General features: G+C 44.4%; 1 protein-coding gene across 1 annotated transcript in view; it reads left to right on the top strand.

Moving 5' to 3' along the window:
* PRKDC (protein kinase, DNA-activated, catalytic subunit) overlaps nucleotides 1–16,461 on the top strand; it is a 184,772-nt gene that overhangs the window by 113,910 nt on the left and 54,401 nt on the right. Inside the window, exons 54-60 of the mRNA XM_030795536.1 lie at nucleotides 5,055–5,228; nucleotides 5,994–6,092; nucleotides 7,835–8,042; nucleotides 8,734–8,923; nucleotides 10,565–10,765; nucleotides 13,330–13,442; nucleotides 14,523–14,654. Of these exons, the coding sequence (XP_030651396.1) occupies nucleotides 5,055–5,228; nucleotides 5,994–6,092; nucleotides 7,835–8,042; nucleotides 8,734–8,923; nucleotides 10,565–10,765; nucleotides 13,330–13,442; nucleotides 14,523–14,654 (1,117 nt within the window). The remainder of the gene's footprint in view (nucleotides 1–5,054; nucleotides 5,229–5,993; nucleotides 6,093–7,834; nucleotides 8,043–8,733; nucleotides 8,924–10,564; nucleotides 10,766–13,329; nucleotides 13,443–14,522; nucleotides 14,655–16,461) is intronic.

Here is a 16,461-nt window from a genome sequence, read left to right as displayed (position 1 = left end):
TTGGTTTGTTTTGTTTTGGTTGGTTTTAAGGCGGAGTCTCACTGTGTTGCCCAGGCTGGAGTGCAGTGGTGCGATCTCGGCTCACTGCAACGTCCACCTCCCGGGTTCAAGCTATTCTTTTGCCTCAGCCTCTTTCCCGAGTAGCTGGGACTACAGGTGCACACCACCACGCCTGGCTAATTTTTTTGTATTTTTAGTAGAGACAGGGTTTCACTATGTTGGTCAGGCTGGTCTCAAACTCCTGACCTCAAATGATCCTCCTGCCTCAACCTCCCAAAGTGGGATTACAGGCGTCAGCCACTGCACCCAGACTTGGTTTGTTCTTATTTTTCTCGTTTATATGCGATGTTTGATTATTGATTTGAGGTCTTTCTAATATTTTGATGTAGGCATTTAGTGTCCCTGTTTTCCTTAATTGAAAAAAATTTTTTGATTCCTGCCTTAATTTTGTTGTTTTCTCAACACTCATTTAGGAGTAGGTTGTTTAATTTTTATGTAATTGTATGGTTTTGAGAGGTCTTGGTATTGATTTCTATTTTTATTGTACTGTGGTCTGAGTGTGTGCTTGGTATGATTTTGAGTTTTTTTTTTTTTTTAATTTATTGAGGCTTGCTTTATGGCTGAGCATGTGGTTGATCTTACAGTATGTTCCATGTGCAGATGAGAAGAATGTATATTCTGGTATATTAGGTGGAGTATGCTGTAGATGTATTGGGTCCGATTGTTCAAGTGTCGAGTTTACGTCCATAATTTGTTAGTTTTCTGCTTTCCCAATCTATCTAACACTGTCAATAGAGTGTTAGTTTCCCACAATTATTGAGTGCCTGTGTAAGTCTCTTCATAGGTCTAAAAGAACTTATTTTATGAATCTGGGTGCTCCAAAGTTAGGTACTTATATATGTAGTATAGTTAAGTCTTCTTATTGAATTGAACCCTTTGTCATTATGTAATGCCCTTTTTTGTCCTTTTTAACTATTGTTAGTTTAAAGTTATTTTCTCTAATAAAAGAATAGTGACCGCTGCACTTTTTCATTTTCTGTTTTTGTGATAGATCTTTCTCCATCTTTTTACTTTGAGCCTGTGGGTGTTGTTACATGTGAGATGGGTCTCTTGAAGAGAGAAGATAGTTGAGTTTTATTTTTTTAAATCCAACTTGCCACTGCGTGGCTTTTAAGAGGGGCCTTTAGACCATTTACATTCAAGGTTTATATTGATATGTGAGGTTTTGATCCTGTTGTCATGTTGTTACCTGGTTGTTTTGTAGACTTAACTGTGTAGTTGCTTTATAGTATCTGTGGGCTATGTACTTAAGTATGTTTTTGTGGTAGCGGGTATTGTTCTTCTGTTTCATGTTTAGCACTCCCTTAAGGACCTCTTACAAAGCAGGTCTGATGGTATCAAATTCCCTTAATGTTTCCTTGTCTGAAAAGGACTTTATTTTTTCTTTCCTTATGAAACTTAGTTTGGCTGGATATTAAATTCTTGGTTGGAATTTGTTTTCTTCAAGGATGCTGAAAATAGGCCCCAGTCTCTTCTGGTTTTTAAGGTTTCTGCTGAGAGGCCCGCTGGTAGCCTGATGGGGTTCTCTCAGTATGTGAGCTGACCCTTATTTCTAGCTGCCTTAAAAATTTTTTCTTTTGCGTTGACCTTGGAAAATCTGATGACTATGTGTCTTGGGGCTGGTCTTGTATAGTATGTCACAGGGTTCTCTGAATTTCTTGAATTTGCATGCCCACCTCTCTAGTGAGGTAGGGAACATTTTCATGGACTATATCCTCAAATATATTTTCCAAGTTGTCCCTTTCAGGAATTCCAATAAGTCATAGGTTTGGTTCTTTTTACATAATCCATTATTTCTTAGAGATTTTGTTTAAAAATTCTTTTTTCTTCATTTTTTTTTGACTGGGTTGATTTGAAGGACTGGTCTTCAAGCTCTGAGATTCTTTCCTTAGCTTCGTCTATTCTTTTGTTAATGTTTCCAACTGTATTATGAAATTCCTATAGTGAATCTTTCAAATCCAGAAGTTCAGTTTGGTTCCTTTTCTTTTCCCTTGTTTTGTTTTGTTTTGTTTTGTTTTGTTTTGTTTTGTTTTGTTTTTGACAGGGTCTTGCTGTGTAACCCAGACCGAAGTGCAGTGGTGTGGCCATGACTTACTGCTGCAGCCTCAACCTCTCAAGCTCAGGTGATCCTCCCATCTCAGTCTCCTGAGGAGCTGGGACCACAGGCATGCGCCACCATGCCCAGCTAATGATTTATATTTTTGCAGAGATGGGGTTTCATCATGTTGCCCAGGCTGGTCTCAAACTCCCCAACTGAAGCAATCTACCTGCCTCAGCTTCCCAAAGTGATGGGAATTACAGGTGTGATCCACCACGCCTGGCTTGTTCATTCTTAAAATGGCTATGTTGCCTTTTGACTCTTGAATCATTTTACTGGATTTCTTGGATTGAATTTCAGCCTTCTCCTGGATCTTGAGCTTTCTTGCCATCCGGATTCTGAATTCTATTTCTGTCATTTCAACCATTTCAATCTGTCTAAAAACCATTGCTGAGAGGCTAGTACAGTTGTTTGGAGGTGAGGAGATACTTTGAATTGCCAGAGTGTTTGCACAAATTCTTTCTCATCTGAGAGAGCTGGTGTTCGTTTATCTTTTTGGAGTTGCTTCTGCTTGGATGGGGCCTTTTGTTTTCTTATTCATCATTTTGCTTGAGGGTTTGACTGTGGTGTATGCTGAGTATAGTCGATTGGCTTCCTTTCTGGGTGTTTTCAGCGGGCTAAGGCTCTGTATAGGATCTCTCTTTGTGCTAGGTTCCTGCATTGGGTTTCACAGGTGATGGATACTAGAATAATTTTTTTTAGTGATGTAATTCAGGCTATGATCGAGTATATGGTGCTTAAGGGTAAGGGCTAGCAGATAGACTCTTAGATTACAGTGTGTTCAGCACAGTGCTCTGTGCTGGGGGTAGGGGAAGGGAGATGACCCCCTCACCAAGTTCATTCCCAGGCTTTAGAGGAGCCCCTTCCAATCACTAGCACCATACTCACATTTCCTGAACCCCAAGGGGGGCCCTGGTGGGTTGTGCTCCCCATCCCTTAGCAGTGGCCTGAGCTGAAGGTTAGGTCACCAGGAGACCCGCAGCATTCTGGAGGCCCACTGGTCCTCTGTGCTTGGCAAAGTCAGAGAGGGTTGTGGGGTATGTCTGTGGGTGGTCTGTTGGTATAGTAGGTCAAGGGTGGGGGATCTCAGGGCAGGGTGATGTTGTCGTGGTTGTGCAGCTGGTGAGGTGCCCACAGCCTGGAGTTTTTTGCCCAGCAGACAGTTGTGGGGACTGCCCAGCTCACGTTCCCTCAACCAAGTCTGCTGGTGTCTGCCCCTGTAGCTAGCCTGACCACCCAGTTTTATGCCATGCTTTCTGCGCCCAGATCACTGGGCTGTTAGGTGTTTAAAGCCACAGGGTCCCTCAGGCAGATGCAAAGCTGGCAAACAGGCCTCACGCTTCCCAGACCAGCCTTGTGGAAGGGGACTCACCCAGCACTCATGCTGGAACACAAACCCACGTCTCACTCTACGCAGTGTTCTAAGCAGAGCTTATGTTCTGGCCACAGATCTCAGCTCTGTATTCCTGAACGATGTGCTTAGACCCTGCGGGGCAGAGACCAGGCCCACGGCTTTGTCCTCTGTCCCCGTAGAATCAAGCACTGTGCTGGGGTGGCCGAAGTGCTCCACGGCCACTGGCAAAGCACTCAGGCTGGGTAGTGGAGGCTGTGCTGTGTGTATGCTCTTGTGGGAGCAGCTGGGGTTGGGAGTGCCTGGGAACTTGACAGATAGACATGTTGATCAGGCTCTCCCCAGACCCACAGGAAGGACAGCCCTGCTCTTTCCCAGCCCAGCATTCAGCAGGGGCTAGAGTGACTCAGAGCAAGGTGAGAACCTGGGGGCATGGGTGCCTGGGGTTGCATTTTGCTGGAGCTGCCCCACACTGAGTGAGACCTGCTGGGCTCCACATAGGCTGGTGCTCTGCCTGTGCCTTCTCTCTGACAGTTCCCTACCAATTCAAATGTCTTTGGGGGTTGTGGGATCTCTTGTGGCTAGTATCCCAGAGGTCCACGGCGAGCATGGGTTGCCCCATAGTCACTCCACTCACCCCTTGCTTAGGACCTGATTAGGGCCAGGGGCAGGTCTTGGCACCCAGAGACTCTGTGCAGGCTTCCCAGCTTCCTCCCTCTTCAGCCTCAGTGTCTGTGTTGCCTCTCTCTATTGATGCTCAGTGCTTTCTTTCCAAAGATCTCTTCGAAGCATGTTGGCTTACTCATTTTGCTCTGTTTTGGTGGGAGAGGCTCTCCTGGCTATGTCTATTCAGCCATCTTGTCCCCTTCCTATGTAAATATTTTTACACAGCAATAAACATGCATTGTGTCAGTAACAAAGAATGTATGTCACTGTCCTAATATCCTTACATTCACTGAGTATCTACTGTGTGAAGCATTCAGCTGGGTGCTATAAGGAGTGAAAACAAGGAAATAGAGATATTTGCCTCATTTAGAGCTCAGATTGCACTTCGCTGTACACCATACCAGGTAGCACTTGAAGTCCTTTTAAAAAATACTTTGCCATTATTAGGTTTTTCTAAAAATAAACTTTTTATATTGAAGTAGTTTTGTATTTACAGAAAAGTTGAAAGATAGTACACATAATTTCCATATACACCCTTTACCCAGCTTTCCCCTCTTACATAATCTTGGTACATTTGCCAAAAGTAAGAAATTAACATTAGAACATTACTATTTACCAAACTAGACTTTACTTCCATTTCACCAATTTCCTTCTAATATCCTTTTTCTATTTCAGGATCCAGTGTAGGATAGCACATGCAGTAATTTGTCTTATATTTAATAATCTAGTCCATGATTATTTTAAGAATATAAGTTTTATATAAATGTAGTGTTATCTATTATAACTAATTTTAAAACGAAGAAAAAGTTGCCTGTCATACTTTGAAAGTACAATAATAAAAATAGCTAAATTTGTGTGTTTTTAAAATCTCTCCCATAGAGATGATGAAAGACAAAAAGTATGTTTGGACATAATTTATAAGATGATGCCAAAGTTAAAACCAGTAGAACTCCGAGAACTTCTGAACCCCGTTGTGGAATTTGTTTCCCATCCTTCTACAACATGTAGGGAACAAATGTATAATATTCTCATGTGGATTCATGATAATTACAGGTAAGCTACACATTGACTATTTTATTTTGTTATTTTTTTGAGATAAGGTCTTGCTCTGTCGATGAGGCTGGAGTACAGTGGCACACACAGGTCACTGCAGTCTCAACCTCCTGGGCTCAGTTGATCCTCCCATCTCAGCCTCCTGCATAGCTGGGTCTATGGGTGTGCACCACCATACCTGGCTAATTTTGTTTATTTTTTGTGGAGACAGGGTTTCGCCTTTTTGCCTGGGCAACATTAACATTTTAGGGATCATTTGGGTCCCCTTAGCAATCTGGAACATAATAACACATTTTTTTTTAACCATATGATTAATAATTAAAATATGTATTTTGGTATATCTAATTGTATCCTTTTAAAAACTCATTTCACATATGTGTGTGAAATAATCAGAGTGAAAAAGTGTGGTGTTGTGCCTATAAAACCTATTTTCATCGTTGTCCTTTTAAGATCTTGCAAAGGCTAAGGAGATGAACTCTGCCAGGACCACCGGGCACTACCACACCACCACAGCTGAGCGTCACAGGACCGCTGGGCCTCCTGTGGGCCCATCCTCCTGTTCCACTCTGCTCCTGCTGGGAGCGAGGATGGGTTCTCAAGGCTTGTGCACACACCCATGAGTGGGACAAGCTGTGATTTGGAGATCTGAAGTCTAATGGGAAAACCAGCCTTTTAAAATTGAATTCTAGATGGTGTTACTGTAGTTGAACAAAAGGGCTAGAAGAGAGCATTAATGTTGTGACATTTTGCTGTTTTCTCAAGCAGAGATCCAGAAAGTGAGACAGATAATGACTCCCAGGAAATATTTAAGTTGGCAAAAGATGTGCTGATTCAAGGATTGATCGATGAGAACCCTGGACTTCAGTACGTGCTCCCCCTGAATAACTGGGCTGGGACAATTAAATGTTAAGGGTATTGCTTTCAAAGGTAGCACAGAGTATTTTTCAGGAGTTTTAGAAATGTATTTGCAGTATTAGCATTTTCTCTGCTTTCTGCATTTCACAATATTTAGTAAAAGAGTATTTTAAAGCACATTATGAAGAGTAAGGCTTTACAATCCTGACAACTTAAAAATAACACTCTTGAAAAAGTCGTATGGACCAAATGCTCTATGCTAGGGCAGTGAGTTAAAGTGTTTCAGAATGAAAAGAAAGTCTGTAATGACAGTTCTTCTGTTTCCCATTTAACACACATAGTTCAGATAATGCTGTAAGTATTAATGTTGAAAATAAAGTGTTTGAAACCTTAGAAATGAGAGGAAACTGTAATATTAGTTATATATGAAAGTGTGAATGATGATTGTTACCCTCTAAAATGCCTGTCCTGAGTAAGTCAGTTATATGTGTTTCTTACCAAATACTGACTATATAAGAAGAGGGGTAAACTTTTTTTTATTATTATGTTTTTTAGAGATGAGGTCTTGCTGTGGCACCCAGGCTGGAGTGCAGTAGTGTAACTGTGGCTCACTGTAGCCTCTGACTCCTGGGTTCAGATGATCTCCTCCCTCAGCCTCCTGAGTAGCTGGGACTACAGGCATAACGCCAGCAGTCGTGGCTGATTTTTTATTTTTTGTGAAGATAGGGTCTTGCTATGTTAACCCAAGCTAGGCTTCAATGCCTGGCCGCAATCCTCCTGACTTGGTTTACCAAAGTGCTGGGATTTTAAATGTGAGCACTGCACCCAGCCTCAATATAAGAAGCCATATACTTTTTATATGTTTCTGTATATTACTTATTTTTCCATTCTGCTATAATTTAAAATTCATTGAGCTTCTTAAAATTGTATTTGGATTTGATATGCATTCATAAATTATAAGACCTAATTTGGTATGTATGTATATATGTATGTATGTGCACTAACTACATACATACATTTACTTTATTTTATTTTTTTGAGATGGAGTCTCACTCTGTCACCCAGGCTGGAGTGCAGCAGCACGATTTTGGCTCGTTGCAACCTCCGTCTCCTAGGTTCAAGCGATTCTCCTGCCTCAGCCTCCCAAGTAGCTGGGACTACAGGTGCGCGCCACCACGCCCAGCTAATTTTTGTATTTTTAGTAGAGACGGGGTTTCACCATGTTGGCCAGGCTGGTCTTGAACTCCTGAAGTCAGGTGATCCACCCACCTCGGCCTCCCAAAGTGCTGGGATTACATGCCTGAGCCACCGCACCTGACCCCTAATTTGGTATTTAATTAATATATGTTTTGAGTATTTTATGGCAGTAATTTTTATAAAGGATTGTTTTGGCAAGGCAGTGAAGGATTTTGTGTAATTTCTTAAATTTTTTTTTGTTTCAAATAGTTAATATTATGTACTCATCATTGAAAACTTCCCAGCGAATAGACATAAGAGAATAAAATCACCCAGTTTCTCCCCTGCCCTCTGTGGCATAAAAAATATGCTACATTTTTTGTAATATTCTCTTCCTTCAATTGATATGTTTCTTAACTCAGACTATATTTTTGATATAGTTGAATGTGGTTTCCCTCTCTGTTAAGCTTCATGTGGGTGAAGAGCTGTGCCTTCTCCACAGGACACCCTGTACAGCACATTCTTTCCCATTTGCGATTGTCTAAGCAATATACTTTTTTCTCTTTGCTTTTCAGATTAATTATTCGAAATTTCTGGAGCCATGAAACTAGGTTACCTTCAAATACCTTGGACCGGTTGCTAGCACTAAATTCCTTATATTCTCCTAAGATAGAAGTGCACTTTTTAAGTTTAGCAACAAATTTTCTGCTCGAAATGACCAGCATGAGCCCAGATTATCCAAATCCCATGTTCGAGCATCCTCTGTCAGAATGTGAATTTCAGGTAATGTGGTCTTCTCTCTCATAGTAGTGAATATTATAAGCTTTTCCTGTTCATGAACATTTTTAATAGTTTTGACTGGCTCTTTGCCTTCTCGGAATACTCACACTTTCCTTTCTGAAAAGGAAAGGGAAGGCTCATGCCTCTGCTTCAGCCACCTGGAGGTCCCCTGGCCTCACCCTCTTGGCCTCCACTAGATTTCCCTTGTCAGGATCACCATTGCTTTCCCTCCCCTCATTCCTCCCAACCCACAGTGGATGCTGAGCTTCTGCTCTCTCGCAGCAGCCTTAACAGTGGGAATGATGGGCAGGTTGCAGAGAGCTCCTGGGGTAGGGCTCCTCCTGTCCTGCTCACAAGCTCAGGATCTGTCCCAGTGGGCACGTGTGTATGTGGACAAGCTGGGTCACTTGACTCGTTGCATTTGGGTTGTGGTGCTGAGCATATCAAGCCTTTTTATGCAAACATTAAGAAAGCTGGGTTTTCTCCCTCGATAGTTAACTAGTTTTTCTAGTTGGCAAATCACTTAGTTAAACCTTTTAAATTAGAGAAGGTTCTTCTTCAGCTGCATATGAAGTAACGGTACAAATATGCTGATGGTACCATTAGATTTTAAATAGAAATGTATCAGTGTTCCTAAAAAAGGAGCATTATTTCATTTGAAACTTTATTTCATTTGAAACGTTCTTATGTACAGGAATATACCATTGATTCTGATTGGCGTTTCCGAAGTACTGTTCTCACTCCGATGTTTGTGGAGACCCAGGCCTCCCAGGGCACTCTACAGACCCGTACCCAGGAAGGGTCCCTCTCAGCTCGCTGGCCAATGGCGGGGCAGATAAGGGCCACCCAGCAGCAGCATGACTTCACACTGACACAGACTGCAGGTAACAGTGACCCTGCCTGCCGGCCATGTATACAGCACCCTGACCTCTGGGCAGCTTCTGTCACAACAGTGTTGGGCTTTTGCGAGAGAAGTAAGGGATAATAGCAAAAAGCATTAAGAACCCAAGGAAGATGTCAGTCAAAAGAGGGGGTTCCTATGACAGTCAAACTCATGGAAACAGAAAGTAGAGTGCTAGGTGCCAGGGTGGGGAGGAGGAATGGGGATTTATAGTTTAATGGGTACAGAATTTCAGTTTTGCAAGAGGAAAAGTGCTGTGGAGGCAGGGTGCTGTGACTCATTCCTGTTGTTCCAGCTGGGGCAGGAGGATCAGTTGAGCCCAGGAGTTCCGCACTAGCCTGGGCAACATGGAAAGACTCCATCTCTACAAAACAATTTTACAGATTAGCTGGGCATGGTGGCGCACGCCTGTAGTTAGTCCCAGCTACTGGGGAAGCTGAGGCGGGAGAATGGCTGGAGCCCAGAAGTTCAAGGCTGCAGTGAGCTGTGATCACGCCACTGTACCCTACTACCTTGGGCAAAAGAGCAAGGCCCTGTCAAAAAAAAAAAAAAAAAAAAAAAAAAAAAAAAAAAAACCACAAAGCAACTCTGGACATGGAAGATGTTGATGGTTGTACAGCAGTGTAAATGTCCTTAATGCCATTGAACTGTGCACCTAAAAATGATTGAAATGGTAAATTTTATGTATATTTTCCTTTTTTTTTTTTTTTGAGACGGAGTCTTTCTCTGTCACCAGGCTGGAGCTGGAATACAGTGGCACGATCTCGGCTCACTGCAACCTCTGCCTTCTGGGTTCAAGCGATTCCTTTGCCTCAGCCTCCTGAGTAGCTGGAACTACGGGCGCGCACCACCTCGCCTGGCTAAATTTTTATATTTTAGTAGAGATGGGATTTCACCACATTGGCCAGATGGTCTCGATATCCGGACCTTGTGAGCCACCGCGCACAGCCTGTTTTGCTACAATTTTTCTAAAAAAGAAATGGATTATTTCTGACCGGAAAAATCAGGGAAAGTTTCGGTATATGTATGTTTTGGTTTTGGTTTGGTACAGAAAAACATAGTGCAGCAAATTTAAGACATCTTATCACCAAAGCAGAGTAGAGGTAAACCAAATTCATTTACTAGATTTACAGTTATTAAACTATTCTTTCTCAGATGGTTTAACTGCTTCCTTTGATGAGCAAAGTACAAATTGTAGAGTAACATATCTTAATCCTTTTATATAAACTCTTTAACGTTTTTCCTTTATGTAATTTTTTTTACATTTTGTTGGTTCTGGAAGTGGGACTAATTTGAATAATCACAGTTGAAATTCTGTGACACTAATATTAGAAGTCAGGGGCTCTTAGCACCTTTCAGTAGATAACAAAGTGTTATTCCTGTGGTGGGAGCAAGTGGCGTGTTTCTTACTTTACAAATGGGGACACTGCTGTCCAGGGGCACTGAGGCCCATGTACCCAGTTTTCCTTGGGGCATACCCTGGGACATGACAGAGCCTCTGCCCAGGGTTGGAGGTGAGCATGGAGGTCTAGGGTGCCACCAGGTGTGTCCTGGCAGGTGGTCCTTCCCCACGCACAGAGCTGGGTGGTGCTGAGTGCCTGACCTCTCTGATTGCATGTCGCAGATGGAAGAAGCTCGTTTGACTGGCTGACTGGGAGCAGCACTGACCCGCTGGGCGACCACACCAGTCCCTCATCTGACTCCTTGCTGTTTGCCCACAAGAGGAGTGAAAGGTTACAGAGAGCACCCTTGAAGTCAGTGGGGCCTGATTTTGGGAAAAAAAGGCTGGGCCTTCCAGGGGATGAGGTGGATAACAAAGTGAAAGGTAAGCTGGGTTGCTGAGTGTGCTTAAAATAGCTTCCCCACTAAATTACTGCAGAGCTCAGGTCTGGGGACATTTCTGACTGTATCCTTGTTTCCTTCTCATTCGTAATCAAGCCCCTTAAAATTCAGTTAATGTTGCCTAGGCACTTACCATGCTGAAGACATTATTTTCTGGGAGTTCCAGAAGAATCCTTCAGTAAGTTATACTCGATCCATTGTTGAGTGACCTTCTGGAGCATTAGGAGTGGGTGAGGCATTTATAAAGGGGTGATTGTAAGATGAGGTGAAATTAGCAAGCATGATCTAGGGCTAGAGGGCTTAATACAGGTGGAGAACGGGGAGAGCGTCCGAAAAGACTGGGTGAAGGAAGAGCATTTGAGAAGAGCCTTGGAGCTGGGGGTGCGGGAAGGGAAAGGATGAAAAGAACAGGGATGGAGAAGTGTCAGGGTGGGCAGGCTCAGATCGATTGTGCAGTCCAAGTGAAGGGATGCTTCAGGAAATGCTAGAGTAACGGCAAAGGGTGCTGCGAGGCCAGGCTTGTGGGTGCGGGGGTGTGTGTGGAACTTCAGCTTTAGGAAGCAGCCTTGTAACGCACCAAGCAGAGGAAGGCACGGGGACTGAATGCCCTTCTCTGAGGTTTGTGTGGGGCAGAAGTGGAGTGATGGGGACTGGAGGCAGGGACCACAGGCACCAGGACCTAGTCTTGGCTAACAGATGACCAGAGCTAGATGGGGGCCGAGAGGCTGGAAGCAGCTGTTTGTGAGAAGTGCGGCTCTGGGAGGGAACAAGGGCCCAGAGGAAGGACATGTGCAGAGAGGAAAGGGCCCATGACAGAACCCTGGGGGAGCGCCAGCAGGGAAGCTCAGCTCTGTGGAAGTAAACTTAGAAGAACTTAGAAGCAAAGCTCCCTGCCTTCTTATCTAAATGTAGGAACTAAAACACAGGCAACATAACTTGCTTTACTCCACCACTCTCTCATACTTTTCAGTCACAAACCTGTGACCCACACACAGTTCTCTAAATGGAACCAGGAGAGGTCAGTGTGGCCCACCCTTTGGTATGTGCTGTGAGTTGAAGGAGTGCTGGTGGCGGTCATTCAGGTGGAGCCGCCTGGGTGCTGAGAATGAGGTCAGCAGCAGGGAGCTTTCTCTGGGAGCTGATGGCTTGGTGGTCTGGCTGGAGTGCTGCTGTGGAGCTCCATAGTCGCGGCCCCCGGACTCCCTGCTTTGCAGGGCTGTGGGTGCCAGGCCTGGTGCCATCCTCCTTGGGGATCCTTTGTGAGTACATGGGTCTTTTCTCTGTGGATGCTCTCGGGATCTTCTCTTTTAAACCAGCGTTCTGACATTGCACACAAGGTCCTTGGGCGTAGGTCCATTTCAGTCTGTTTTTCTGGGCATATGGTGGGAGCTTCCAGGCCGCTCTCACCTTCCAGTTCTGGAGCATCATCACAGGTGATTTTGTTGAGTTCTTTATCTCAGTTTGCTGTTTTCTCTTTTTGGAGTCCTAGTGCTTAGATATCACACCTGCGTGAATGTCTTTCTGAGGTGTTATATTTTTTCCTTTGCCTCTTTTCTGGGAAATCCCTTCAACCTTATCTTTCAACCTGTGCTTTTAAGTTATGACATGTTTCAGTTTCCATGAGCTTTTTTTCATGCTCTGAACATTTCTTTTTTTTTTTTTTTGAGATGGAGTCTCACTCTGTCGCCCAGGCTGGAGTGCAGTGGCGCAGTCTCGGCTCACTGCAAGCTCCACCTCCCGGGTTGACGCCATTCTCCTGCCTCAGCCTCTCCGAGTAGCTGGGACTACAGGCGCCCGCCACCATGCCTGGCAAATTTTTTGTATTTTTAGTAGAGACGGGGTTTCACTGTGGTCTCGATCTCCTGACCTCGTGATCCGCCCGCCTTGGCCCCCCAAAGTGCTGGGATTACAAGCGTGAGCCACCGCGCCCGGCCTGAACATTTCTTTAGTTCCTACTCTTGTCTTTCTGATAAATGATCATGTTTTGAAATTTTTTCCTGCGTGATCTGCTTTTAACAGTTGCTCTTTCCTTGTTGCTTACTTTGGCTTCTGTTGTTCATATTTGAAGCCTTCCTTAGAACCTGTCGTGATTTGGAGGTTAAGGCTGGTGTCTCCTGGTGGGGTACTAAACAGACGTTTGGTATCATACGGGTTAGGAGTGCTGCGGTCACATGTCCCTGGTCAGGTTGCCACAGTCCCGAGGGAGGCTGGTCTGCACCGGGTGTTGAAGCCTCCAAGGCAGCTCCTCTCTTATTCAGTTAGCCAGAGGCAAAGCACTCCCGAGCGAGTTGGGCGGGGGTTCAGAAGGTGGCTGCGTGCCCTCCCTGGGCCTCCCTCTGGAGGGGCCTGGCCCATTCAGCGCTCATGCCTGCTGAATCCACTGCTGAGCAGTTCCAGTTGCCGCTGTGGCCCCTGCTCTCCTGCTCCCGGTCGCTGCCTCTGCGGCACCTCTAGGTTTTGTCTTTGAGGAAACCCGAGGTGAAAATGAACCAGCAAAGCCAAGTGTCTGGGCGGCGGGGAGTAACTGGGCCTGCTTTCCCTCTCCAGGTGCGGCCGGCCGGACGGATCTCCTGCGACTGCGCAGACGGTTTATGAGGGACCAGGAGAAGCTCAGTTTGATGTATGCCAGAAAAGGCATTGCTGAGCAAAAACGAGAGAAGGTTTGTATCTTGTCAAGAATTTGATCAGAATGATGCAGTTTCTGTCACAGGATACAGATGAAGTGAACAAGCTTCCTGCCAGACACTGGCTCCAATGTCACCTGCAAACCAGGTGGCGGGGCTGCTCCGAGCCAGCCTCCTGGGGCTCCCCCACAGGGATGCAGCCCCCGTGGCGCCCTGGTGGGGGTCCAGGAGTGCGTCCCGTTCTCTCTGCGGGTGGAAGCGTGGCCGGCCCGGGATCAGCCGGCTGATCCCGGGCCTACCTCAAGGCCCGCGCCCTGGCAGGACTTCACTGGCCCTCGCTTCAGGGACCAATGCGGCAGGAGGGCAGCTGGAGGCTGGGACCCACGGGGCCCCGAGGACGGGTGGCCTGGAGGGCCTTCCCATGGCGTGGAGACTCCGTAGCCGCGGCGTCCATTCCGCCTAGAAATGGCTCATTAGGATGCATTTGTAAGAAGGGGGTAGGACGGATTGTTAAGAAAAATCCCTCGCGGTGGCTCCAGTTCAGCGCCAGCCGCCGCTGCCACGGGAGCGGCTCCATCCACATCTGGGTGTGAAGCCCTCGAAGTGGGGCGCTGTGCCGGCCCCCTCCCCAAGCCCTGCTGCCCAGCCATGCTTGTGGAGCCTGAGGCCTCCCGGGCTTTCCCCACGGGGCACTATTTTGCCCCTTCGGATGGGAGCCTTGGGCTCTGCAGCTGCCTGGGAACAGAGGCAGCCGGAGGGCAGGACCTTGGGGCGGAAGTGGGCACCGGCTGCCAGCCTCGTTCTCGGTGAGACTTTTCAGAGATGCAGCCCTCCAGCCGGTTTTTAAATACTTCTAAATCAAATTTTCCGATTTTATAAATATTCTGATTATAGGGAATGTTTAAAGCCTTTCCACTGCTTGTTGCGTAGTGATTTTATTTTGGATGCAGTGTCTGCCCTAGACGTTTGTAAAGTAGAGTGACTGAGCCTCTGCGAGCATCAGTTCCCACCGCTTCGCCTTTGTGGTTCAGGGGATCCTGGCAGCCTCATAGCTCATGCACGACTAGTTTCCTTCAATGAGAATGCTCATCTTCTTCTTGGTTCTGGTGCTTATAGGAAATCAAGAGTGAGTTAAAAATGAAGCAGGATGCCCAGGTCGTTCTGTACAGAAGCTACCGGCATGGAGACCTTCCTGACATTCAGATCAAGCACAGCAGCCTCATCACCCCGTTACAGGCCGTGGCCCAGGTCAGTTCTTGCCACTGCGTTTTCTGTTGACAGGTTAAAATCTGTTTCCAGTTTAGGGGTTTGCCTATGTGAGGAAACATGGCTGAGGCTGTCCTGCAACACAGATGAGGTACTGGTTTGTCCTGAACAGTGGACTTGGTGTAAAGACCTTGCTCCAAGTCCTGGCTCTGCCATTTCCTACTTCCATGACTTCTTTACACATGCTGAGACTCTGAGATCATCCCTGCTGAAGACATTATTTATCATTATTTATCAGGATTACCACTGCATTTGTCTGAACAAAGGGAGCATAAATGAAGGAATTTGTACCTAGCACTCAGGAATCAGTGGATTGTAGACATGGAAACCTGTCTACCATGTGTTAACATAAAAACAGCAGGTTATGAAACAGGTGTAAAAGTGTACACACCAGTAAAAGACTCGTGCCAGTGACTTATCTCTTTATGGTATAATTATGGGCGATACTTACTTTCTTTTTTCCTAAACCACATTCTCTGGGTGCTCTATTCTGTTCCATTTGTCTGTGTGTTTTTGTACCAGTACCATGCTTTTTTGGTTACTGCAGCCTTATAGTATTGTTTGAAGTTGGGTAGTGCAGTGCTTCTAGTTTTGTTCTTTTTGCTTAGGATTGCTTTGGCTATACGGGCTCTTTTTGGTTCCATATGAATTTTAGAATAGTTTTTTCTAGTTCTGTGATAAATGATCTTGGTAGTTTGATAGAATTAGCATTGATTCTGTAGATTGCCTTGAGCAGAATGGCCATTTTAATGATACTGATGCTTCTAATCCGTGAATATGGAATGTGTTTCCCTTTATTTGTGTCGTTCTTTTGTGATTTCTTTCAGCAGTGTTTTTTAGTTCTCCTTGTAAAGATCTTTCACCTTCTTGGTTAAGTGTATTCCTAGGTATTTTATTCTTTCTGTGGCTGTTGTAAATAGGATTGTGCTTTTGATTTAGCCATATTTTCTAAAATTTTATATAGTAATCACTAGAACTTCTTATAATAAGATAAATATATTACTTAAAATAAACAATAAGGAATAAATCAAATTTGTTTTAGTCATACATAGCTTTTATCAAAGTAATTTTTTGCATTTGATAATTAGATTTACTTTTTAAATATTAAGTATAATCTTAAATCAGTAGAATTTCACAGTAAACTTTTCAAGTATTTAATTTTTGGCTATGATAACTAAGTGTAAACCATTGCTTTTAATGTTCTTTTCGACAATATGCAAAAATCACACTTGATTTAACAACATTCATTTAATAATGTAATTTGTTCATAAAACATCAAAAATGGATTATCATTATATTATAAACATAATTAAAATAGGTCTTAGACAGGAAAAAAGAACATGATCCCAAAAAGCAGCACACGTCTCACCTCCTTCAGAAGCAAACGTGTAGCAAAATTAACAAAAAGATATTAACAGAATTGACCTGTCAATTATAATATGATAGAAAACTTATTAACAGGGAAGATCCCTAGAAGATTACACAAAGTAATTTTTAAATTTTATTTATCATGCTTTCATGCCTCCATTTAGCAAAGGTAGACACTATATGCCAGGAACTTTTGTTGGTACTGATGTCACAGCATAAATAAATAAAGAGAGTATCCTGTGGCCATGAAGTGTGTGAGGGTTAGGGCTGTAAATGATTAAGTAGTGTGCTGTTTGTGGGAGCTGATGCTCAGAAGAAGCCTCCGATGGTTTCAATAGTTTAAAGTGGTCAGGTGGTGGGACCTTGAAAATTAACACTGGCATTTTATTTAAGCTCATCAGTTATTTTAAGCTTTACCACG

This window comes from Nomascus leucogenys, chromosome 16 (genome assembly GCF_006542625.1).
Source record: "Nomascus leucogenys isolate Asia chromosome 16, Asia_NLE_v1, whole genome shotgun sequence".
Classification (NCBI taxonomy): domain Eukaryota; kingdom Metazoa; phylum Chordata; class Mammalia; order Primates; family Hylobatidae; genus Nomascus; species Nomascus leucogenys.
This window is presented reverse-complemented; position numbering and strand designations above follow the sequence as displayed.